This window comes from Temnothorax nylanderi, unplaced genomic scaffold (genome assembly GCF_030848795.1).
Source record: "Temnothorax nylanderi isolate EJ_2023f unplaced genomic scaffold, tnyl_v1.0 TNYL_tig0009_pilon, whole genome shotgun sequence".
Taxonomy (NCBI): Eukaryota; Metazoa; Arthropoda; class Insecta; order Hymenoptera; family Formicidae; genus Temnothorax; species Temnothorax nylanderi.
In genome coordinates, this window is record NW_027249071.1 from 1,721,073 (window position 1) to 1,748,312 (window position 27,240).

The following is a 27,240-nucleotide window of genomic DNA, read 5'->3' on the forward strand; positions in this document are numbered from 1 at the left end:
ATTAAGTCGCGGATTGGATTCGAAGTTAATGCAGATAGTTTAAGGCCCGTCCAGGTACAATAGAAGCTACCGGACGATTAATCGATGAGCTCCCGTCTAGTGGCTGAAAGCGAGAGTGCTTCTTCGAGACGCGATCGTTGAAAAGGAAAAGCCATATCGACGTTCCTCCTTCCGGTGCTCTCACTCTCCTTCCTCTCTAACGGAGTGCTTCTACACCGCATTTTCCGAGTACCTACGCCCCGTGACACGTTGCTCTGTTCGTAGTGCTTTGCTCCATCGTACAGCGTTGTTCAAGAATAACGAACGGTGCTCACGATGACGGAATAATTAATTCTTCCTTCATTAAAGTTACACTTATTGTCTACTTTTATTGAGACTTTATTATTTTGCATATAATCGCAACTTAATAAATCTCGTGGATATATGATTTTCAACGTCGATCGAATGGATGATTTGTCAGTGTTGTATTTTCTAATTATTACTAAATTAACGAGATATAATTTCTCTTGAGATATTGAAAGCTTAATGGCTAAATAGCTTCGGGCTTGGTTCGATTGCCATTCCTGAACGGTGCGATACCGATCGTAGAGAAACCTATATCTGTGAGAACCACTGAAACCCAGCCTGTAGGTCCTCCATTCTCGCTTCGACGAGGAGAGGATGTCCGTAGAACCGGGGACCATTGTCTTAATTGAGAGAGGTTAATTCGAGACGGATGAGTTCTGCGAGATATAGACGTTCTGTCGTGCTTAGCCAGAGCTTAGACGAGTTTCTCATTGCCCGATAGCATCGAATGAGTATGTACGTATATCCTTAGCGCGATCGCCCGAGCGGATCTGCCGTCGAGTTGAGTTTGCGATTATGTAAGGATTGTATAATTACGAGAAATCCATAGCAGAATTCAATGCCGGCTCGTAATGACAGACATCATGGTATTCCCCGATAAGGCCGTTCCGTTAATACTGCATATAATCCGTTTTACCGCGCGTATTATGCACGTACTTTGCATCTCTGAACGAATGGCCGCACGGGTTCATTGCCGGGTAATATTCCACAGGAAAATTCGAGGATAATTTAAAAAAATATTTTATCTTGACCGATTTTAATTATAATACATTTTAATTGTAACAAACGCGCATAAATCTTCATTAATAGTCCGGAAACGAGGATCGCGCTATTTCCTGCACTGATTCCAACCGGATGTACTTAATATAATGCGACGTCTCTATAGATATTCTCGCTTGCCGTGCTTCTCCCCTCCCGTGCGTATTTAGTCAGTCATCAAGGATTGCGCGGCACTTACGGTAATTCAATTTTAAACAGACCATTACTCGGCGAGCAAGAAATGTTTCCGAGTCCGCGCGACCTCAGACGCCCGGCGCGCCTTACAGAAAGTACCCTTCGTTCTCCTCGAGTATCCTCATTGCATAATGTAATCGCCGAAAGGGGCTGCGGCGACGACAGGGGGATCAAACATTGCTTTGCGTACCTGTCGAGGCGCATCTCGAATCGAGAGTTCGCGGTGGATGATAGAGTGACTCTCATACAGAGAGCGACACAAAAAGGGGCAGGGAGAGGGAGGGGACGGAGAGATACAGAGAAAGGAAGAGAGAGAGAGAGAGAGAGAAAGTCAAGTCTCTTCGCGAAAGAACGACCGTGAAAGATAGGAAAAGCGACCGAGAGAAATGGAGAGAAGACGAAATCACGGGATACCGCATTTTGCGGACGTGACCAAGCATAACGGAGATCCCGTTGCGGAAAAGAAATGAGTGACGCGAAGCTAAATCTTAAGAAATTACGTGATGCAACTAATGATGAATAATATCCGGTGCCGCGCGAAATTTTTCGGCCGACTGCTGGCCGAATATCCTCGTTAAAATGTTGATGCGCCACCAATTATCGTATCCCTTGAATATTTATGCATCCCGAGCGTGTACGAAATTATAGGCTCGAAAAGCATTATCGGAAATATCTAATCTATGTATGTGAAAATACGGAAATGTGCAATTTAAAAAATATTTTATTCTTTATGTCTTACAAAAATAGAATTTTTAAAATATCTACTATATTACATTTTTGTAATACAGAGGTCATTGTTGGTCTAAAAATTTTCATGCAAAGTATAAGTTTTTTTATTACAACGGCTTTCTTTGAACTTCAAAAATAACGGAAATACCTGAATACGTCAACTATATTTTTCTTTATGATCCTCAGGAAAACTCAGGTGTATTCGTAAAAAAGAGGAATGTGAGGACAAGGAAAGCACGAGGTAGAGCAACTCCGCTGACGCGATCAGGCACGTGGCAGATCTTTTTGTAAAAGCGATGAAAGATCGAAGCAGATCCTGGACAATAGAAAGCAAAAACGGCGCAGTGCCCGCCTTTCTTTAACCGTTCTGAAGTTCCGGAATTCTGAATATTCTTCTCACTGAGCTTAAGACGCGAAATGCTTTTTATTCGCTCCGCTGGATGCGCCGATGCAACCAAGCGAGAGCTTCTTTGCGACGCGCGAGTTTCTTCTGTAAATCGTTTGGATTATACCACGTTTCGCATAAAGCCGTTAAAGTTGGCTGGATCTAAATTAACGTCTAACGTTGCGTCTTCTGATTACTTACTTAGCGTAATAAGACGGCACAACGATGGTTCCATTGTTGCGCTTTGATGCAGATAAAAATCTATTTGTATAAATTCCTCACTACGGCTTTGTGCTTTGTCTCGTAAATGGTTACATTGAAACGTTGAAATTAATTGAAACTTGCAAACGACTTTGAAATTAGCAATTTTATTTTAACATAAATGTTACATAAGATATAAAATATGAGATATATATTCTTGCGGGTTTACACTTGTTAAATAACAAATAAGATTTTAATTCTTAAATTAATTGTTACTTTTTATTATTGTATATGCAAAGAATCTCAAAGAGTCGACAACGGGAATCAATCGAATGTCAGTTTCTTGAATCACTAGAAAATCTGGAACGAAGGAGAGATCCACATTGCGAGCTTAGTGAATTTAAAATAAATTTATCATTTCATTTTCGCGAAATGGATGTAACGACAGTAACTCGAGCTCATAGATTGTTTTAAATGTCAGCTCCCGGCTCATTTTTTAAAACCAATTAAAAGTTTCTCCCTTGTACCTGTTCTAGTTATCTCCGTCTCTTGCTTCCCGTCTTTTCGTCATCCCGTCTTCACGAAAGATGGTTGTCGCAGAATATAGCGAGGGAGAACGTAAATTCCCGCGAGCGATAAAGATGATTCAAGAAACATAATCTTACGAGATGGCCAGCTCTGTAAGATTTTGTTGTTCTATTTGCTAATTAATATAACGTCCATTCGTTCGTTCGTTCGTTACGGTGCGCAGCGCCATTACGGTGGCGTGAGCTCCTAATTAAATTCTCGAAAGATCAGATTAAGAGAGTAACTGATGTATTTTGAGCGAGAACATCTGTTAAATTGGTATTCCGAAAGGATCACACTTCTTATATTTTGAATTCTATGTCCTAAGTTGACACCCGGGAAAATTATTACTCTTTATTAAAGCATCAGAATCTCGTGATATAATAAACGAGACCAGTTTACCAGAGAGCCTCTTAAAATTGATTTATTAAGTGGCCAAAGAAACCCCTAGCCATCTCGGGGCCACTATGGGAGATCGTAAAAATTTCTAAATGTACCTATAGTAGCCTCCTCGAAGAGAACGTTGTATCGAGTATCGTGCTGGGTTAATACTCTGAAATCCCTGTAATCTCAAAAGGGCCCCACAATTAAAAGTTTTCTCTTTAGCTTCGCCAACCCTTTTTCCCTCTTCTCATTCTTCGTTCCCCTCTCTCTCTCTCTTTCTCTCGTCTTTCTTGTACGATCTCCGGCGTAAGGCACAGGCATGCACTCTCTCTCTGTCTTTCCTGTCATGAGATGTTTTGTCGCGTTAGTGCCCAAGCAGTAGCAAAGTTATGCGAGCGATGGAGACGTATAATCCAGGAAACGTGGCACACGGAAGATGCGACTTCGTCGCAACTTGTTGTTCTTCTTGCTAATGAATATCCGTTGACTTCCTGACGCCGCTGCAAGAGAGACAGCGGGAGAGCCGTTACTACCGTAGCTACCGCTACGTAATTATCCGGGCGACCTTTTGTCGGGATAGACACGACCCGGGAAAATAAGACACGGCAGCGCGCCGGGAAACAACGAAAAGTACCCGGCTTAATATCTTTCTCTTGTTTTCCTCCTTGTTAATCTGCATTTCCCCGGCACCGACACCGGAAATGCGCACTGCCGAAGTACGAAATCCTTAATGAAGCTCTCGCCCCTCTCGCCCCCCATTTCTCGGAGTTTTAAGCGGTTTGCTGAAATATTCAAACTCTTGGCGGAAATGCGCGCGCGGGTTGGTCTGCAAGAAATAAACTGCTTAAAAATTTTATCGAAGAATTCTATAATCGCGTCTGTTTAAACTACGCTGAAATTACTGAATATCAGATATTTGATTTGACGTACACACACACACATAATTATCCCGTCTTATTTTTATTCTATAACTATATCCGAAAATTTGTCTCTTTTCTTTCATTATACTGAAGACTGTACTAAAATATTGTTATTAATACTTTACTAAAACATTCTTAATTTTCTTATTGATTGCTTAATAGCACGGACAGCGAAAGACTTGAAACTCTTTTTTTTTTTTTTTTAGAAATTACGTACGGCTTTAGTTTAACGACATATTCCTTGTTTCATAAAGAAAGTAAAATTTGCAGCTTGATATGCATGATTGTTAAAAAAAAGCCTATAAAAAGACTAGATTGTTAGAGAAGCGCTTTGTCGCTTTTATTACTTTTAATTGCCAAGTGACAGAATGTCGGCACGACGCAGTAAGCATCGTTGCTGACAAAGAGCGAATCTTCTCTCTCTCGAACGAGTGGATCGCTGAAATATTGCCAGGTGGCGGGTATCGGCTTCGGCCTACTGAAATGGGTTCCATTCCTTTCCGGCAGCTGACTCCGGATTAACCGGCCCGCGAGGGTTCCTGGGGATAGCTGACTGAGGGGTATTAAAGGCGGGCGCCGCGCTGCTCTGATATTGCTTTCTTCAATTTGCAACCACCCTGAGCTGTGTGTCGTACCGCGTCACGTCGATATCTTGCGAGAGTCATGTTTTGTTACATTCGCCCTAGTTTCAACACCCGTGAATTATTGAGGTTTATATATATCTGTTTTATTGTGTAATTCTTCAAAGTACAAAATATTAAGAAATAAATTTATTCCGTGGAAATTAAACATAATTATATTTAAACGTAAATATTTATATTTATATGGGCGTATAAATTTTTTATGTTAATTTTGATAAAAATTAAAAGATACGAAATCTAATTTGATATCCGAAAAATGTACAATAATTTAAGTGTTTTTTTTTTCATGACGCTAAGGTTTCCGTTTGCATAATAGTCTGAAGGATCCGATTGACATTGTATGCCAAAAGTGTGTGAATATCAGATCGAATCGCTTTGCAAAACATCTCGGACATATGTATTTTTGCGCACGGCTTGTAAGAAACTTTGAAGCGTTACGTCCGCGCGGAAGCGAAGCAGCGCCGCAAACAACCGGCATTATTTTTACTTTCGCACTGTAATAACAACGGCGACGTCTGCTACTTCGCGTAGACGGCTTCCACTTTAGCGCAGGGGTGACGTCGTAACGAGAGTTGTTGCGAAACTGTAGCCGCGATGATTCAAGAAACTTTTTTTTTACGGCCTTTTTTCTCCGTGGCTCCACTTCGCAGTTTCCACGAACATGTCTTGTTTCTTCTACGGCTGGCTGGTGATCGTCCTTTTTCACTTACGCGATCTGCACGCGTCGTTAACGTTATACGCGACAGATCCAGGAACGCCACGGCGTTTTTACGAGCTGCATCCTTTTCTTCGGCAGCAGATTAAGTATGATGGATGAATCCAGTGTTTCTGTCGTCTATTAAGTGCGCGACGAATTATGACGAGACAGGCGCTTCATCTGTACCGTATAATTATGAACCGATCTTCGTCGCTTAAACGTGGCGAACGACGCGTGGAAGACTCGCATCGCGTGTTTTTAAAATTGTAATTTTGTATAAGTGAAAATGATTCGCAATGTATATAAATATTATTTATCATTATGATTCTACATAATTTTCACAGATATTTCCCAATTAAATTAAACGGGCTCGCGAATAAAACCAGCGCGACTAACAAAGTCGGAAAATCGATATTTTCGCACATCACTGGCGCGCTGGGATTGTTAAATATTTCGGTCACGCGCGAGGCAATTACATTTCCACGCGTCTGCGATGACTGCCGGTGACGCAGTATCGCGTAATTTTGGAAGTTCTCAACAAAGGCAACGGAAATGCACGGAACGAAGATTTCCGCTCTAGTCCGTTGAGAAACTTCGGCGGGGGGTCGCGTATTAGACATTAGGCGCTCTGCGCAAACTTGTTTGTTCGCTCGTGTTTGACAGCGAGCGTAAACGACAACGGCGGTTTAGGTTTGAGCTAGGGTATAACGTACGATCTGTGTTCCGGAATTAGATTTGGAATTCGCAATGGCTGGTGATGCCTCGCCGACGATAAAGCGCGTCCGTCGAGTTTGAAGCAATCGTACCCGATGGAATCCAATTGTATGGAAAAAGCCAATTATGTAAAGTAAGTCGTTGAAAGAAACGCGAATCTAAACGCCGGGATGCTGGTGACGCAATTAATTCCGCGTAGCTTGGTTAGTAAGTTATTTTCCTCGAGCATACTCTCCTTCTCTCTCTCTCTCTCTCTGTTTCTCTCGTTTTCTCCTGGCCGGCACCAACATTCCGTTTGCATTTAGATGAAAAACGGGTACTCCCAGTGTCCAGGCGAGAATCGTGGTCAGAAAATTGAGAACGAGATTGGAGCATCAACAACAAAATTAAGGATGACCGCGATCCATACGTAATTGCTCGCTGATATCGCTTGCACTAGCCGTGAATACGACACACTGGCAAGTGGGACAAAGCAGGTCCGAAGGAGGTAAAGAAGGAAAGATCTCAGGTAGAATTTTATCGTCAAATTTATTTCTACGTTGGAAAATAATTCTTAAACATATCTGTACAACACGTACGAAATTTGGTTAAAATGCAAGCTGGAAATGCAAAGCCGGGAACGCAAGCTGTGTGAAAAATCACTCGCATTCGGCATGCGGACGTTTCTGCAGCAATTAGGTATTCCAGACTGTTGCGGGCAAATGGTCAATCTGAAAGCCCGGCGGGCGAAGTAGGGACGGTACGCGATATAGGCGGACATACTCCGCTTCCGCCGGGCTCGGGCTCGGATTGCGCGAGACGCCACGCTGCCGTTGCTGCTGCATTATTCATTCGAACGGCGTCAGCGACGTTCGATTAACAATGTTTCCTCGTGTTGTCGCCGCACGGCTCGTCGACTTACAAAGGATATCACGTTGCTCGCGCTGTCAGGATATTTTGCCGCAGGATCGAGCGACCGTGACCGATGTTTCGCGAGGTCGTGCGACGCGAAATTCGTCTCGCTCTAATGTCCGGGCGGGGTCTACATGACGCCGTGGACGCCGTGAACGCCGTGAAATCGGAGAACATACTCTCGTTATTGATTTTCCGACACGAAATTTATTTGCGAGTGCCAGCCATCGATCGGAGTTCGGAGTGCACCGCTAAAACCACCGTGTTCTCCTTACGCTGAGTCCCAAAGATAAATTTCCCAAGAAAAAGGCAGTTTCCAAGGAAGAGGACTCCTCAATATTTACGTAAGCAACGTTAATTACTTATGAATAGGTAATTCCGACTTTTCGACTTCGCACGTTTGGCTACGGCGATCAGCTCGGCGATCAGAGTTCCGAAGGAAGTAAAACGCTGTCTACAACTTGCAAAGTTAACGCGAGGTGAACGATTACGGGATAAGAACAACCGCAGTCTTTCGCCGAATTTCTTATTCCTCTCAAACTAGCCCGGAACGTTCTTCCGAGGTCCCCCGAAACTCGCGAGAGTTTCCACTTTTTCACGGCGTTGCCCTCGAGCCGCGCGTGATCCGAGAGCATTCCGGATCGATCACCCTCGCTCCGAAATTCGAGGCGCTCGTCCCCGACTCTCGGCTCGTCGAGATCCCGGGTACCGTGGCGAGGGCTCGTTCGTGCGGTGATTTTGCGCCTTTAATATCCAGTTTAAATATTCATGAGAAACGAAGGGACGAGAGGAGAGCGAGGCCGAGCGATGCGCCACTTTCGATGCACACAGAGGGTCTCGACCCAGCGTGCTTCAGTCCCGGGTACTGTGGCTCGCCGGGGCACCGTCGTCGGCGTCGTCAGGATGCCCCGCGACATCGCTCCACTCTCGGTTAAGGTATAAGCGAACGTGCAGCGAAGGGACGCGGATATACGCCCCTGCACCTGTACAACGACGCGCCAAGTCGACTCTCAAAGTGACTGCAGTCGCTCTTCATTTGCCGCGGTGGCAAGTCGGCTTTTTTGAGAACGCGAGAGAGGCTGCCAGGTTCCTTTGTCTCACGTGAATATTCCGTCACGTCATTTGACTTCTCTCTCTCTCTCTCTCTCTCTTTTTCTCTCCCAGCTTGTTTCTAGTAGAAGCGGCAAATTTTAGTGCGACGATTTTTCCTGCACATATACGAACGGAACGATGAAAATGCAAATGTATCGGTGTATTTATTTTGACACACATCGCGCGATAAATTAGTACACTCGCGTGCGTCAAATATTGATTTAACGTTTCCCTGAAAACGAATCTCCGAGCGCGCTCGAGCGTTCGTTCGTAGCGATGGAAGAGTCAAAGACAAGTAATTGTTGTAAACATAGATGCAAGGAACGCGCTCGCGAAAGGTGCTCGTCGCTTTGGCGCGATTCAGCACTTTGCTATTCACTTCCGGTGAATTGCACGTGACAATTTTTCCGACGAACGAATGGATTTTTGCGACGGGGCGTAATGCGACGTCGTGATTCACTCGCGTCACTTCGTATATTCTTATTCTCCTACGTTCTCTCCCTTGCGTCATACCGACTCACATCTCCCTACACTTACCGTAGAAGACGCCCGGCAGCGTCGCGCGTCGTCATCTAAAGGGTAGACGGAATTACGCCATCGCGCGTTGTTTTGCCAACGTTCGCTGGGATTTAGACACAAATCTTCCTGACGTGGCGGTCTTGTAATTTCTTGTCTCGCGCAGCCCCCGACTATTATTGGATTAGGTTCCTAACATGATTGCCAGCACGGTAAACTTCGGAATATCATTACATCGTTATTTGTTCTTGCAAGGGGGCCGCGTCATCACGAGATAACTTTCCTGCGCTTTTATATTTCGTCGCGAGTTTTTTTGCGACGAGTAAGCGAAGATTTATGCGTCGATAGAGCTTCGACGGACTTTGTAGGGAAAAGATGTCGGGCCCCGAACGCCGTTGAATCGCCGGCTTGATTAATGTCTATACTTTCAAACTGGATCAATCTCGATCGCGCGGTTGTTACTCTCTTTATTCTCTTCTTTTTTTCTCTCTCTACGCGCGTCGTTTCGGTCGATCCTTCGATTAAAATTAGCTGGCGAATTAGGTCGCGTTAATAGTCCGCACGTTAATAGTTTCGTATTTGTTCGAAGAGGGAATAATGAGGGTACTATGTGAAACGAGTGCGAGTCCGCGCGCGCGAATACGAGAAAAGCGAAGAGCTCGGAACGGCACGGCGGCTCATAAATCACTATTAAATCTTGAAAGGCACGGCTACGCGGTTTGTCGAGTAATCTATCAGGACAGTCTACCTAATATAACGGTCGAGTAATTGCGGCCGGTGTATACGGCGGAGCGCGGCTCGATCGATCCGCACTCGTTGTGTGCCTAATGACCACGCAAGCAGCCTGGTCCAACGCTTCGTGGCTTGGATTACGATAGCCCCTCTTGTTAAATTAATAATGTCGCTACCGAGCTCTCTCGCGTTCCTGCTCGCACGTCATTTTTCGCCGCCGAGTTTCCCAGAGGACACGCCGGGAAAAATATACATGCGTGTTGCGCGTGAAGGAATATGCGATTAACCGAAAAATAAGGCTGTTGAATTCTCATATTCGGACAGCTATATTTAATTTGTTTTGTGCATTGTTTTGCAAATTAAATTTTTCCGGAATTTCCGACGTGTAATTCGAGTGTTCTAGGAAAACTCGGGTAGGAAAGCTGCTCGGGGATAAAATGCAGAAAAGATGCTTTGCGAGAAACAAGTGAAGAAAATCATCTGCGCCCAGATTTTAGCGTTTCTTACCGGGATGCGGGATTTCTGCGCCAATGACACATCGCCGCTGGGCGAGCTTCCCAGATCGTGGAACGGATCCACGTAAAAATAACCTTTATTACGTTATGTAATCAGTTAGTAAAAGCAATTTCGCTAAAAGCTTAGGGGGCTCGAACCCGCGCTCGTGAACTCCCGCGGCCTGCTTTTGCATAACCGTGCGGCGCGAAGCTGTCCTACTCCTTCTTTTCCTCTCCCTCTCTCTGTGTATCTCTCTTTCTCTCTTGCCTCTCTCTCTCTCTCTCTCTCTCTCTCTCTCTCTCTCTCTCTGTTTCTCTTTCGCTCTTGGTTTGGCAGCAATTATCGTCTATACGTTTTTCAGTATCTTGCGCTCAAAATGATAAGTGTTACGAGCGAAGAAAGCACTTAATCTTCCCGTCGAGGGATGTGCCGTTACCGATTGCAAATTCGCAGGTTTACGCGTTGTTCCTCCTCTTACCTTTTTGCGCCAGCCAACACGCCGGCGCATTTCGAATTAGCGTAATTGAAGCATAGAGCGCGCGATCAAATCCAAGATAATTGTGTTTGCATTAGCAAATTTATGCGCGCGAATAAAGCAACTCGCCGTCCACGTGCGTCTTCATTAACCGTCAACTATTTACAGCCGGGAGTTACGGTCATTAATATCTGCAGACACGCGAAGCTTTTTACCGCGAGATCTAACTTTTACGCTGCCATGTCCGCGTTACGTCATGCGTCCTTTCCATTTTGATACAGTTTTGCATAATTAAGCTTTACAGCCGCCTGAAAAAGTATGGAGCCTCGTACATCGAGTCGAACAAACAGCAGATCGTATTATTTTTATATGTATGCGCAAAAACCATTTTAAATTTCTTCGATGCTAACAGTGGCAAACAATGTCTGTGAAAATGACATTTTATCAATTCATAACCGCGAACACTGCGACTGCCTATGATGCCTTGGAGCTATAAATGTTAAAAAATACTGTGCAATAACATGAAAATAACAGTGCTTCGTTTGAAAGCATATAAAATGAAAATATCCGAAATATACTGACAGGCTGTACGAAACAAATGTTTAAACTCGGCGCGTAGTTCATTTGGTTTTGGAGCTAAAAATGCATTCAGAACGGAAACTCTCGAACAAAGAGATGACACAGTGGTTCGGCAAATGCCAAGAGTACGCGCGGCCGGTTGCAAAGAGAACAAAATTTGAAATATAAACAATTGTATTATTTAATTGTTAACAATATCGCATTCTTCTGCTTTTAATGGAAAAATGAGTGTTTAGCATATGAAAAGTCGATATATACACCGTTTCTTCCGATCTTCCGCGGGGCGGAAGACGCCGCAAGAATCGTCGAAGCACGACGCGTCGAAGGACGATCAATCTTGCCCTCCGAATGAAACTTTATCGGCGACAGACGGAGGAGCGACGTCGTCGATCTGATGCCGCCGCGCACATGTGACAAAATTAAGTTGAGACAAATCGACGGTCGGAGAACCGTCGTCGGATTTCGCGGATGAAGATCGATGGTAAGAGTCGGCGGGAAAAATAGGGATTACGCGCGAGGTCAGGAACGAAGTATCTCTCATCAGGGATGATCCTTGGCCGGGGGGCAAGCTGGCGTTAGCAACCGAGGCGCGAGAGATATCGAAGGAGGGAGGAGAGGAGTACCGTAGAAACGGGGGCAATGGATACAAGGAGGCCGTAAGTGTTGTCTGGTCGATCGCGATCACTTCCGTCCCGTCATTCCGGCGGAGCGTAACCCGGTCGCATGGCAACCGCAACCCCAAAACATTACTTCGACCGGGAGATGGTTGAGCGGCGGGTGGCGGGACGACAAGGCTGGGAGGGAGGGAGGGCTTAATGGATACATATTGATATCATTTGTACACCCTCAAAAGCTTCTCTCTGTGCCGCTCCGTTGCCCGCGCCAGGTCGTTCTCGGGCTGGTATCATTTCGGAAAGAAGCAGCATTGTGTCGCACGCAAACATTTGCAAATACTTTCGTGCCGAAACCCCGGGCGTTAATTCGCCGAGGAACGTGAACACGTGTGCCACAAATCAGTGTCTCCCGCGTGCCGCAGAAGCCACTCGTGCGCGCATACATTTCCCGCATCCGTTTCAGGACTTTCAGGCAATGCGGCCCAAAACGCGAAGTTGTTTTAATTCATGTACCAATTCGGACGTACCGGAATACATTATATTAAAAGAAACTCGTAGAACCAGTCAATTTCTAAGAAAAAAATTTTTTTTAATTTTTGCGGGCGCGAGAAATTAAAAAAATTTATAGATTTAAAATTATGTATTCCTGCATGAGAGAAGGAATAATTCTATTGATAATTTATTAGCAAGCCGTATATAAATTACCTTCAATCCGTAGTGATTCATTAAAATTTCAATGCACGTTTCGTGATCAGAATGTCATCGGTAAGAGATCGACCTACATACGCCGGCGGAAGTTTCCGCCGCGGTGGACTGCCGAGTTGAATCGCCCGTCCAAAGGCTTAGGTTGGGCATTAGGGATTAGGCGTTATCGCAGTTAGGTACCCCACGGTGTACACCGTGTCAGAGGGAGTCAAATTGGATCAGCCGATACGGGGTCGTTATGAACACGAGCTGTCCCACCCTCCTGCCCTGCCGGCTGGCTACCGTCCATCGCCCCCCCCCCCTCTTCTCGCTTTGTGCGCGTGAGAGGGCTTTGTGTCCTTCGCCGATTCTCCGTTTATCCCGTTTCCCCGCGAATCCTCGCCCCCGGGATTCGCCTCCTCGCTGACCCTCGCGCGCGCAACGTTTATCGCGCTCGCTCGGGATAGACAAGCGTCTCCATGCGAACACGTGACTACAACATCATCGCTACGACCAGAGAGCGCGCGAATACATCTGCGAACCGACACAGACGTGTACGTATTGTACGACGGTATCGCGCAACACGCAGACAGAGGAGAGAAATACATGAGAGCAAGCGGGTGAGATCGTCCATCGCGCGCGCGCCCATACCGGGATGCACGGACATCGGCAACACACCACTTTCACTCACCCTTCGCTCTCCGGCACGGCGGTGTCCACTCCCGAAGTGTGTCGTGCATGCGTGAATAGAGAGCGTCCTCTCGACGCATGGCCGAATTACCCTCTCGCACGGTGTCTCGCTCTCTCACCGTCAATAAATACCTTGATCAATTATCCTCGCACCCTGGGAACGCTGCGTAATGCGTACGTACGTACGTGCGATAACATATAGGACGATAATGCTTCTCCGCTACGTCGCTGAAGACCGGTAATTTGGCAGATGCGATCGGTTACGTTACGGGAACGCGATTCTGCGGGTGCGTTTCTTCATCCGTATGACACGCTCGCATCTATCTTTACGCGTGAACGACCAACGCTGCTTTTCGCGTACGGGCTGTATATTCGCTCGCCAAGAAGTGCTATCGATCCGTTGTACGCGAATTTGGTATTCCACCTTCGTTCTTTCTTCCTCGCCACTCTTTAGAAAATCGCTCTATAAGAAAATCGCGGAGCCTAAATTGCTTATGACGCGAAACGTATCATTAGCTTATATAGCATCGATCGGGAGAGGGGGAGAGGGTGTTCGACACCGATATACGTACGACGTGACCGCGTGCGAGGGTGAATAATTTTATTCGGTTTTTAGGAGCGACGCGATGAGTCCCGCGGCACCGTTTACGCCACGCTCGACGCCGCGCTCTTGATCGCGACGCTGAAATATATGAATACCGGATACACGCGGCAATCGGCAATTTTCTCATTTGTCTCACGTCAACCACATATATTTTCTTAAATTCGCGCGACGTGACAAACGTAAAGGCGAGACGGAAGGAAGTTCCCGAGCTTGCATCTCGTCCCGAAGTTGCTCATCCTTAATCCTGGTATTACTTGGAGATAGACTGGAGATAGACTCTCGGGTCTGTCACGTCGGGAGACACGGCAAATTAGTTCACATCGATCAGACGGGCCCTCCTGTCTGCAACGAGACTATACCGCGTCCGACATTGATCAATTCGTGACACGATTGATTAATTCTTTGATTAACTGCGCACCGCACGCCCGCATTATACCTTGTGCACGAACGCGTTACTAGCTCTTCCCCTTTTCTTTGTTTAAAATTCTGATTTCGCGTTAGGACGCGCCACGCTCGTTTGTTCGTTGTTTCGCACGTGTCGCGTGTCAAATAAATGTATCGAGCACAATTCCCTGGTAACGGGAATAAGAACTATCAGCGATCAGTTTATCGCTGCTTTGTATGTTAAACAGGACGTCCGTGCTAAATGGAGCTACGTATAAAAGCCCCTATTCGCGCAGTTGTATTTTAACCGAATAAATGTCGCGCCAGTGAAGTTCCGGCTGTCGGCTCTCTCTATTTTGCCGATACGTTTAATACACAGGTCATGTAATCCCGGCGCAATTCGATTGCTATTCAATTGCTGCATCATGACGTGCCGCGCAGGAATAATTATGCGCTAGGCCGGGCTCCATAATACTCCAATTTCGCATTGGCGCGTTCGCGCACACAGCGCGAAGCATAAAGGAAGTTTCTCCAATCCGTTACTTCATTGTGACTCGTGTATCGCGAATATAAATCGACGGATCGATACGCACTTTCAGCAAATTAACTATTATCCGTCGCGCGCGCGATAATTTCCTTGCGCGAATACCGTGCGATAATTGATACCCGGGCGCGGATACCCGGCGATGAGGTCTCCGGCGCTCAATTACGATTTTCCAGCGAAGCTGAGGGGACATCTCTTGTTCCTTTGTTCGCCCTCAACTCCCCCGGTGACGCCGGCGAAGTGCTTACGATTATTCGTCAATGGCGAAATCGATTTATTGCGATAGAACGACGGCGATAATAAATCACTCCGCCGGTCAACCTTATCTTTGCACCGATGTATCGCCCTTGTCAGAGCACGGTATTGTTAACCCGTTGACTGCAGAATCTATAATGTATACGTAGGTACATATGTGCACGGCGTGCAGGAGGGTGAAAATCGTGTATAACGGAAGGGGCTAGGGAGAAGAGAGGAGACACAAGAAAGGTACACGGAAAAGGAAACTCACGACGCCTCTACCTTTTCCAGCGGGCAATTTAATTCTTCGTATAGATTTTTTTTAACGTTATTTTAACGTATCTCGATTATCTGGCGCTATTACATTAATTCGGGAGACATAAAAATCAAGTTTACAGCAGATTAGTTTAGCTTAATTCCCGTGGTTTATTTTTATTGGCAAATACGCTCGCTACTATGAGAGTTATATGGGAGAACGTTCGTGGGCAGATGGTTGTACGAGTTAACGGTAATTCGGAGCATTACAATGGCTACGTTGGTAATAAATCATTGCCGGAGCCATTATCTCGGGTTACGTACACGAGTACTGGCGGCCGTGGTGCTCGCCGCCCACATACAACACATTTCTGGCGATCTTTCGAGCTCTACCGATTTTTATCCACGAAGAGAAAGAGTACGCGCGCGCGTCGCTCTCAGCGCGACGGAAAAATTCGCGAACCTTCGGCGCGCATTAGCGCCGCTCTGATTTGTTTCGTGTGCATAGCACGCTACGCGAATACAAAGCGTCGCGCAACAAAACAAGCACAATGGCGAATAAAGGTATAAAAGGACGCGCGAAAGTTCCGGTTGACAAATCGAGCCACGTAGGAAACTTCAGGCACGTAAAAATACCCCGCGAGACACACCGCGCGCGAGCTTACGCGCGACTTAAACGCGGCGGCCCGTCAATTAAAGTCGCGGCTCGCGTTCCAGGTAATTGAATGGAGAATATGTATCGAGATTATTCAAATCCGCGATCGATCTCCAATAATGAGTAACTAAATTAATCACAAAAATTGAGTCCGTCTTGCGGGTATCCTGCACCGCAGATTTATTTCTTTTTTTGCTGTCCATTAATTAAAATATTAAGATTGCAAAACTAAAATTTCTTTCTGTTGCCACGAGACAATTTTATTCCATCTTTTCCATCTTTTCGTCTCGTGTTATTATTCACATGAAATATTTAAAATTTTTTGCCCAGTATCCAACGCGCACAGCGACATTAAAATCATTTTCATCAGCCAAACAGATCAGATCTGTTATATCATGGATTTTCATCGATATCGAATAAATATTATGCAAACAGTGCTTTTTGTTGAGATGTGTACGATATAATAACATTCAGGAGCAATCGAACGTTTTGGATTAAATTCGATGATATGATTGAAACAAAATGTTTCATTTCCGATTGTTTTATTATTACTGTACGTTATTGTTACTGTATTACAATACAGAAGGTTGCGCATACGATATTTAATAGTTTACTCTGACAATTAATTAATTAAAGTATATAAAGAGTAAGAGAATCCATAAATACGAAAATATCGAGATCGCGATAAGTGTGAATAACAAAACCTATGGTACTATGTAGAGATTGCATGTTCGAATAAACTGAAATAATATATTAAAAATAATTCTGATATTGTGTTGACAATATAACAGGTACATATGTTTATATGTTTTTATAATTTCGATACATACCAACATTTTATATTCTTAAGTATATTTAAGAACGCCAAGATTACAATATAAAAGTTTACCGCGCGCGAACGAAGTCTAAAAAGAAATGATAATTAAGCGGTAATTTATTAATCAAACGATAATGAACGAAGCTTAATGCTCATCTCAGCGTTCATTCGCTCAAAAAACGCGCCGCATATGCTCGGCTTTTTAAAGTCTTATCGGATCGAATTTTCGCCTAAGTACCAAAGTATTTAACGGACTTTGGGGAGAAAAGTATTAAGCATTTAATGCAATTAATCGACGAGTAATGTTCTCTTATGGATTAAAAGAGCTTAAGACTCTAAAATCGAGTGTTTTAACAGAAAGCCGTGCAGTTTAAACCGAGATTAAAGGAAGCTGGAAGAATGAGACATAAGATTCAGATATTATCTTAATCTCTTCAGTCGCTCTCCACGACACGAGATGCCGGCGGAAAACGTCGGGAAGAAAAGAACGGTCGAACTTTATTGTACGTTCGTACTACTCATTCGTTATGACATTAGATTACAATTATATTAAATAGCGAATATTTTAAATTGATTATTTACGAATCAAAAATTATAATGACTTTAGATTGTTTCTTACGTTACAATTATATATCTTTCCGCAATTTACTTAATGAAAGCATCTTTTTTTAATCTTTGTGGATGTTTACGTGATGCTTTCTATTCGCTAGAAATTAAGCCTTAATTTTTATAAATAATCATGCATTTATTTAAAAAATTCTTAATAATAATATAATTAGTGATTTGGTGCAATCAAGAATTAATGAAAGTAATTCCGCAGCTTTTTTCAACTTTAATAAAGCCAAAAAAAAAGGTAGCACTCGATCGTTATCCGCTAATCAATCTTCAATACCCGCGAAATTAAACCGCATGCTTTTATTTCTCAAAGTTATCTCATTAAAGCCAACGAATATAGTTCACATAGCTCGTTCTATGAAGCCGATATTTAGTATTCGTTGTACAGAGAACAATCAGCGTTATAGATTATCAAGTAACATGTTCATTCGCGTGCACTTCCTTTCATATTCTGTTACCTATACGAAATTATACCCTGACGTATCCATTGTGGGGATTTTTTGGTACTTATAGCGCGCACTCGTGTACGCAAACATCACGGCAGGGTATAATAAGTAATATTTCCATGGGCGCAAAACGAGATCGTATATTGATCACGGTAGGATAGAAATCGTAATATCAGAGACCGATGATGAAAAATGGTTTTTCCTCGGAACGTTAGCGATCGAGAAATAGCTGCGGTCGCCGCAACATATTCCTTGGCATCGTCTTCCTCGTCCATCTCCGGTTTTATTGCGCCCCACGCTCATCTAATGCCGTCATCATGCCGTCGTCGTCGTCGGCGGCTTATGACGCCGAATCTCGCCACAAATTTGAAGTTGTGCGATGGCAGTCGCTACACACAGCTTTCTTCCAACTTTTTTCATAAAGTACTGCGTATTCTTTATTTTCTTTTTCGTGATACCGCCCCGATAGAGAGAAACTCCAGGGGGATGGGGCCACAGTCGTTATTACGGTATACAATATTTTTGCATCTCTTCGTCGTGTGTGTTGTTCTCGCCGTCCGTCCGGAGCATTCAGAGTAGCGAAACACGCACGCACGTTCTCGATTCTCGAAGCGTTTTTATGTCCGCGGGTGTCCATGGAATTAATCGGACGTTACAGCTTCGAAGCATCGGCTCATCTACCGGTCTCTACGCGATTCCCCGATATTACACGAGAGAAAAATATACTTTCAGGATATAAGCGCGAGCGCGTACCGCGTGTCGCTTAAATCGATTTCCGGTGAAGATTAATTGAATATCCGACCGTGTCTCTCTCTCTCTCTCTCTCTCACTCTCTCTCACTCTCTTACTCACTATGTTCTATATCGAATGAGAAAAAATGCAGGATTCCCATGGCACTCTGGTATTTCTGTTCGCGGCGCCGTTCCTGTCTTTTCGTACGTGCCACCGGGCCGTATCGTGGAATTCGCCGTCTCGATCGATGGACGGATTTCAATCTGTACATCCTGCATATATGTCGGAGTATGATATCGGTGGTGGCACGACATACACTCGCTTCCGTCTCGCTTCCGTCTATGTATTCGTTGGATGAGAGTACGGTATAGTATTATATGCGGTTATATCGAGAATGATGTTTCAGAAATAAAAGAAATCTCTAGTTAACACGCAATGTACGCCGCAAGTGTATAAACAGAGATAGAGAAGAAGTACGATAGCAATTGCAATAATTGAATTATTTTCAGATGCATGAGAAAAGTAAGGTGTATTATTATGAAATTAAGCGCGAGTAAAATTGCGAAACTTTGGCATTAATCTAACAAGCACCATTTTCCGATTGCATCGGCCCGCAGGCCATAATTCATTTTTTACGACATATTCCATCGCAAAAATCTCACGCTGTTTGCCACGCAATGTAAATTCCCAATGCAGTGTGATGCAGCGATATGATCCGAAACGTGACGTCAGATTATTACGGCACGGTGCCGCTAGAATTAATGCACGCTCGAAACTGGGTTATATATCGCGCTGTTTTTCAATCGTTAATGAAATCCGGCCGTGGCTCCTGAATCGCCAATCGTATAAATGCCGAGTAAAAAGTTATTAATTCCGACGGACGTGTAATTTCGATATATTCTCATTTTTACGTGCGGAACGATGAAAATTTCGCGAAAAATTCACACATATACGAATAAGAATTTTGTCCGGAGTGTCGCATTGCGCGCACGATTTCATTCACGTAGGAAAATAAAACGAAATAAATCCGCTTGTTTTCAAATGCGTTTGGCGATATTCCGACTATAACTTTTCATCGATGCAGCAGCAAGGTCTCGCTACTATTCGCTTCCAATGGAGCTCAGTAGCCGGCGAGGTATAATTATCTGCAAATTAAACTCGCTCTCTCATCCACGGTTCTCCCACTTGTGTTCTCCGCCTCGGTCTCGCCCCCTTTTCCCCTCCCTCTCTCCTCCTCCTCGTCTCTCTCGCTCGCGCTGACACGGTATTATTTGTTAATGCGGTATTAGCTCGAATTACCGGTTGTACGAGAATTACCCGTAAACAGTTGCACTTTATTCGATTACGAGTCGCGATGGACGTGGTGAGTACTGTACGCTCGAAGGGCCCGGGGCACAAGTGCCTCGTATATACGTGCGTATCGACATGATCGAATTATTTGTTTGCATTTGCGGGGGCGGCAAATGTAACGATGTAATCGAACGCTTAATATCGCCCGGCGGATTGTAGAATCTCGAGATAATGCATTGGATATTAACCGGTTCATCTTAACGGCGTAGATTGGATGCGAACAGAATGGGTGCTAATGAGTGTCTCGAGAGAGTGGGAAAAGGAAAGGAAAAAGGAGGGGAACCTACGGAATTAATTTGTTCGGTTCTGCTGCAAAGAGCGGAGCACAATCCATTTGCGATGCGGCATATAGAAGTATATATAACGTACATTTTTATAAATAGGAATCCAAAAAAATGTTTTACATCTGAAAGCATTTCACAATTTAAATATATAACATGTATTAAACCATCACGTCAATATTCCCCCTTGTTTATATGTCTACGAGATAATAAAATTTGACATTTTTGGAATCTTCTTTTATTGTCACTTTAATAATTAAAATACGAGCACAATCGCAGTTACTTGTATTAATTTGTTTTACAAAATCCCATTGTGTGTGACATCTGTAACGTCTGTATGAAAGTTGATATCTCGAAACTATATAATATCAGATATTGCAATAATATTGCATTAATAATTGCTGCAATTGTTTTCTCTAAATGAAATTATAATTATGTCATTATTTATGTCTTTTGCATAAAATGACATTATCTTATATAAAACATATTTTTGCATTAATTGATTTCGGATATATTTTCTCGAAAATGAATATATTTAATTGCAGTGATTTTGTTATATTAGTTATCCCATATTGCTTTCCAATGAAAAACTAATTACACAAATTACAATAAAATCTAAAAATAAGTCGGATTAAAAAGAACTTTAGATATTATTTTCCAATATTATATATTCCATGTTGAATTTAATCTAATGACATTTTAAAGTCTTTCACTCTTATCTAATGCTTTAAAAATATGAGAATATCGAATTTCTGCGATAAAGTATTTACAAGCACTATTTTTGAAATCAGACGTTTTCTTCTCGTTTCAGAAAAACAAATTTCCATAATACAGTGCGACTAGATATTAGGTTGTTAATAGAAACAAACTCAATTAACATGTGCAAATATTACACGTGTAATTGTTCTTTCGACATAATTGAAGAATACATTATTAACGCAATTTAGTAACCTCATGGCAAGTTAATATTGCACTAAGTAAATAACAGTATTGTTTGCGTAATTGTCTCGTATAAATTGAATGTGATGATCAATAATCGAACATCCCTTGAATTTGCTACCAGATGCCTCCCCCGTGTAACTTCCTAACGTTAATATATAATTTTGCTATTATTATCGAAATAATAATCGCGCTATTATTATAGCGAAATAATGATCGGCCACGAGAGAGCATAGCGATATTTCAAATGCGCCGTTTCTCTTGCGAATTTTCGGCATTTCCCTCGAACTTCGCGCCGACTATGTGTCGCAGATGTCATGCCGAATTTCCGAGTTCTCTCACGAATGCGCGTCTCTAACACGATCGTGAGGATAACGATAACAACTGGTGACCGGTGATCATGGTCGCACGCAGAAATATCTCCATAAAACTCAACTATAAAACTCAACAACTCCGTGTCCGTGTGGCAGTGAGGGCGGCGCGGCGGCTGAAAAAACGTCAGAAGTCAGGGATAGGCCAATGGAAGGGTAGAAACGTAACTACGCACAAAATACATGCGCGAACACGTGGGACAACCCTGCAGCGACGCGGTCGTTTCTTGGCGCGCGCGCCCGCGGGCGCTATCAAGATCAGGAACTCTGGTTTCTGAGCGTTCCTCGGTTCCTCGGGATACGCGCGCGTGTGTCGTGCGCCACACGGACGGTAAGGTACGTGTGCGCGTCGTCGTGCGGTATCGGTGTGTGTATATGGAATGTAATACGGTGGCTGGTAGCGTCACATGGCTATTTAGAGAAGTTCCGGGATGGGCCGAGGGAGGGCGAGAGCCGAGAGGGGTGTGTCGAGAGCGAGGGTGCAACGATGCGGCTGGAAGAGGTAAGGACCGGGGACATAAGAGACCGGGACGAAGAAACGCCCGAGGCGGTGCACCCTCTTTCGTATCCTTCCGTTGAGCTTCTCTCTACCTCGCTCTCTCTCCTCTCCCTTTTTCCTTCTTCCTCACCGACCGCCGACCCCGCATCCACCCCGTGCGAGACGTATCCTCGTACCGACCCTCGTCGCCACCGCTACCCTCCCCCGTTTTCCTTTGTTCGCGCGGGCGACGGCGATATTCTGCGGGAGTCCGCAGATGTGGCTCGGTCGCATCCGCACGGCCCAGCTCGGTTTGCGAAGGTCCGCCGCCGAGTTTGCGAAAAGCCAGGCGTCATTGACACCGTGCGCGTAGGTGCGCGGCATTGTTGCACCGCGACGAGCTAATAAAGAAAAATAAAGGTTCCTGCGCGGGTATATTAGTCGCTCTCTGTGTTCGCGAGAAATCGCAGTGCGGCGAGGAAAGGACGGGCCGCCGATCTCGCCGGCGCGGCGCGGGCGAGAGGGAAGAGAGATGTTTCCGCCGCAACAGAATTCTTTATTTACGCCACGCGTTTTCCCGATGTTAATACCGACTAAATTTCCCCGAGATTTTATTTGAGAATCCAGCGTCGCGATGAAGAGCGATTTCATCCGTCTACCCGTGATAATTATAAATGAGGACTCCCGCCTCGCGTTTACGGTGATGTTAGGGTCCATCCAAGAGAAGCATTTAATCGCCCGACGTATGAAATATTATCGTTTAATTAATGATCCTAATATTACAACGAATAGTTGATTATATTCGGTATAGTCTTTGTGAATGCAAATTAGCTAATACCGCGAAGCTAATTGCCGAGTAAATATAGAGAACGGAAGAAACGAATTCGTACAAATTAATACGAATTGCGTTGAGAAGGCCATTCTCAATAATCGTGCAGAACGAGCATTTTCTGTAATAAGGACGAGAGTCTCTAATGAAAAAATGCAAAAGGGTGACTTCCCGAATATCAGCTTGTCACGATGAAAGGCGCGATGAAAATAAACAGGGTGGCAAGAGACGCTGCGACGAGCGCTTTTATTCGCTCCGTGAATTCTCAAGATTCTTACGGAGCTCAATGTACCTGCTTTCGTATCATGATTGACTTTACAGCGTGTCGTCATATTTTATCTATAGCTGAGAAGAAGAATGATCCGGTCGAGACGTAGCGTTCTTAATGAAAGAATCCGCTTCGCGTCTAACATTTCTTTATCTAATCCTTTACCCTTGCTTTTCGCGACGCTCGCGGAGATTTTAATGCGATCGATCGCGTTCAATATGCATTAGAATCTCCGGCTCATATTCCCATTGTACGCGCGGGGTTAAACACAGCTGGCCAAATCTCATTTCATGTTTACACTGGACGCATTCAGCGGAGACAACAGTTGAGTAGCGATTGAATACGATCGGTATATACCCTGAGATATTCAGCGAAGCGGGGTTGCATTGCTGCTCAAGTGCTACTCGATTGTCGTCTCCGCTGAATGCGCCCATTGACTGCGATATTCATATAGGGCGACGTTGAAAACTATTGTGGCGTTAACTGTATCAATCGAGAGCTATTGTAAGAAGCGGGCGCATTCGCGTCCGGATCGACGCGTATGCGCGAAAGAATTACGGGCGGGAGTCCGCGCCAAAAGTGAAAACACTCCACGGAAATGTAAATTCATTTATCCAACGCTTGCAATTTGCATCGGAACGCTTACGTGTCGCCCACGTGCGTTGTATCTCGCGCCTTTATCGCGTGACAAGACGTATATATGTTTTCACGTTTACATGCATACTTCATCGCGCGCGGTACTCGTTTCCTTTTACATTGTATCACATCTATTTGTCTTATTGTGCGCGAGCGGGGAAGGCAACTTCTTCTTTCGCGCCCTTTACCTCGCTTCGTTCTCATCGGCCGGCGCGTACTTGCTTCCTTTTCGTTTAATTCGCATGGCGAATAGCGCAAGAACGTTACGAGAATCCACAAAAACACGGATCTGTTGGTCTTATTCGATCGATGAACTCAAGCTCATTGGAAAGGCCACAGTTGAGGAAATGTTAGTGTTGCTTGGTAAAACCGACGGAGGTAAAATAATGAAAATAAAAACCAGTTATCTCAGATATTATAGCTTGCTTCTGTGAGGAAGCTGAAAGTGGAATAACTACTATAGAAGAGGGTCGTCGCGCGCGTCAAATCAATGACGAACCCTCTCATCGCGCGGTATGCGGCTTCCGAAAATTTGCGCGGAATGCTAGCTCCGTTTCATAAGATTGCGCCAGATATTGTCCCTGTCTGCTGGAGAATGTCTGTGCTTGCTCGCGCAACGATCCGAATGGACGCGAATAAAAGGTCTCCACCCTAAGCTACTCGGCGTGTTTTTATTGGGCGCGGCATAGAATCTTGGATCTACAGATATTAGCATGTGATTCGATTCCTGTAGACACATAGAATACGGACAGCGCGCGAGATGGACGAGCTAAATATTATTATGGCGTATGCCGAGGCAAATTTACGAATGAGCCACGATATAAAATTGAACTCGGAATACATTAGAGCCGCGCAAGACGGTGTTTTAACACGAGAATATCTGGTACGTTTTATCGACACGGTCGGTCTAATTTCAGAACGTGCCCGAGAGGTCAATGGGCTACTTATTCTTGGGGCCGATACAAGAATTACAGGGCGATATCGATCCCCCTGAATTTCTATCGCGCCAAGAGCGATCCATCTCCCTTCGTGACGTAGCCGCGGGCACGTCTATCGGTATCGGGTTATAACTGACCGAAAGAAGGATTAGCGTGGAACACTCGTCCGTATCAATATTACATACGTAGGGGCTGCTCCCCTAATTGTGCCGAGCCGTTGTTTGGAAATGAGTGTAGCACGCATTAATTTGCGCCGGGTGTGTTTTTTCTCAAGATTTCGTGGGGGGATAAGGCGGGCTATAAGCCGGAGTAGTCGTAGGAGAAAACCGATATTGCCGCACGCGGCGATTTGTTTGCACAAGCTATTTTGGCAGTTATTCGAAGACAATCGCTTTCCGAGCGCGAATTTTCAACACTTCGCCGAAGTGTTTTGGATCGATATATATGGATGATTATTTTTCGATGTCTTTTAATGCCGTCGCCACAAATAAACGCTTAAATGGCTGTTGTTGTCTAACGAATCTGGTGCTTTCTTTTTGTTGTAGATTCGAAGATGAATTGGCCACTGGTGCTGACTTGTTTTTTGCTGCCACAATCGTGCATTCTCGGTGCATCGCGTGGTAAGTTATTTTATCGAAAATTCTCTGCCAATGACTAAATCGATTATCAGAGATTAAATATAGCCACTCTGCGTACGAAAAAATGTGGTATCAGAATATCTAACATAAATTCAGGCTTTCTAATTTAACGATATTCCCCAAAAATTATTACATGAATTTTTTAGTATACCCTTTTTAGAAGAGGATTATTACGGTTTTTAATTATAATATAGAACTTATTTTTTACACAACGTCTTTTTTTTAGACAGTAATCATTTTAAATAAAAATTTATAATTTGTGGCAGATTTATATATATATGTATATATATAATATTGTATTTTTAATAGAAATATATATGTAGGATCAGAATTATATATATATATGTATATGAAATAGAAAAACGTTCCATTATCTGAACAAAAACGAGATAAAATAACTTGCGGTAAATTAACAGATTCACTTATATCTAACAATGATGTAATAATAATCTAAATGAAAGTAACTTGGAAATGTGGAGCGTTTAAATTTAAAGATTTATTTTCTCACGTTTTATAAATTTATGAAAATCTAGTGATTATTTCACATCACGATAATTCGACGAAAAAAATTGTAGTTTAATTTAAAAAATAACATTTTTAAGAAGATTTAAGCTTTTAGAAAGTTTTAAAATAATTTATAAAGTTAAAAATAATTTTTGTCAATTTTATGTATGATCCTAAAATTTAAAATATTTTAACAATTTTATCAGGTCAACTTTAGAGTTACTTAGAGAGTATTATCAAGCAATGAACTTGATAAAGTTTGAAAGTAAAGTCTTTAGCCTTTAAAATATTTTTTTTTGAAAATAGCTCTGCATTTATTTTTGCATAATTATATTTTGTGTTTTATCATTTTTTTAAATACTAATTAGGAGTCATGTTTTAAATTTTATTAAGAAAAGCTTTGGACGTTCCAGTACAATAACGTATTGAATTAAAAAGAAATAACATGTTTATTGACATAAATATAAAAAGTATATACATATATTTATACATACGATAAAATAGGGTACTTTGTGTAAGAATATTTGCGAGTCACTTTACGCGAATGCGGTGAACAATACTATTACGGCTATTCGTTGCACGAGTGGACTACCGTTACTGCTTTCGCTGCTGTGCAACGAGCTGCAAAAGCCGGCCTCTAAAACCAGAAAAACCCCCCGAATTGGGTCGTTTCTTTTTTTCTGTCACCGACGACGAGCGGTAGTGGGGCCACAAGAGGCAGAGGCGGAAAATCCTTAATCCACCTCGGTCGCTCAGAATCTGGTGTGAACCTGTGCGAAAACAACGTCGAGGCGAGGGGTGGATTATGATGATCGTGGAAATAACGTGCGGGAGGGTGTTCATGTTCCTCCGAATGGCCGGGCGGTTTTCCCGGATGTATTGCACACCCAAGCGTGACCCATAACCGCGGCTCTTTTCTACCAGCTCTCCCCCAACTGTACGCGGATAGACAAATTAGTCCTCTTTCACCCTTGCTCGAGCTGGGGCTAAGAGGCTTTTGTACAGCGGTTGTACCAGTGGAGCTTATTTCTCCGCTAAGCTCCCGCGCGGTTCGGTAACAGATCGTCTTATAATGACAATGAAGGCTCTCCGTTATCCACGTAGAAATACACGTATATATATTTCTCAAAATACGCAATCAGTTTACAAAGGATTGCATTATACTTTTATCGACGGCAGTCTTTAATAACGTGATGGATAAGTAAAATGTGTTCGCTATCCATTATACGAGCGAAATTTCCTCGTTCCTTTTACGTGATCGAATTTAATTCTTTCCTTTTAAACTAGAATAATTCTTTATCGCGCAGGCACGGTCGCGCAGATAGTCTCTTTGAAACGGCGGCGCGGCGCGGCGCGTGCGGCCGAATCTATGCTGCGGTAAACTCACTGTCCCATTTGAAAGTTGTCCAGCAGC

The 27,240-nt window shown here is 43.8% G+C and overlaps 1 protein-coding gene across 3 annotated transcripts in view; it reads left to right on the forward strand.

The window, feature by feature from the left end:
* The window catches only part of LOC139787343 (uncharacterized), a 238,716-nt gene that overhangs the window by 104,073 nt on the left and 107,403 nt on the right, over positions 1–27,240 (forward strand). For all 3 annotated transcript variants that reach the window (XM_071726452.1, XM_071726448.1, XM_071726445.1), the window contains one exon: positions 25,230–25,304. In XM_071726452.1, coding sequence (XP_071582553.1) covers positions 25,238–25,304 — 67 coding nt within the window. In that variant the 5' untranslated portion in view covers positions 25,230–25,237. The remainder of the gene's footprint in view (positions 1–25,229; positions 25,305–27,240) is intronic.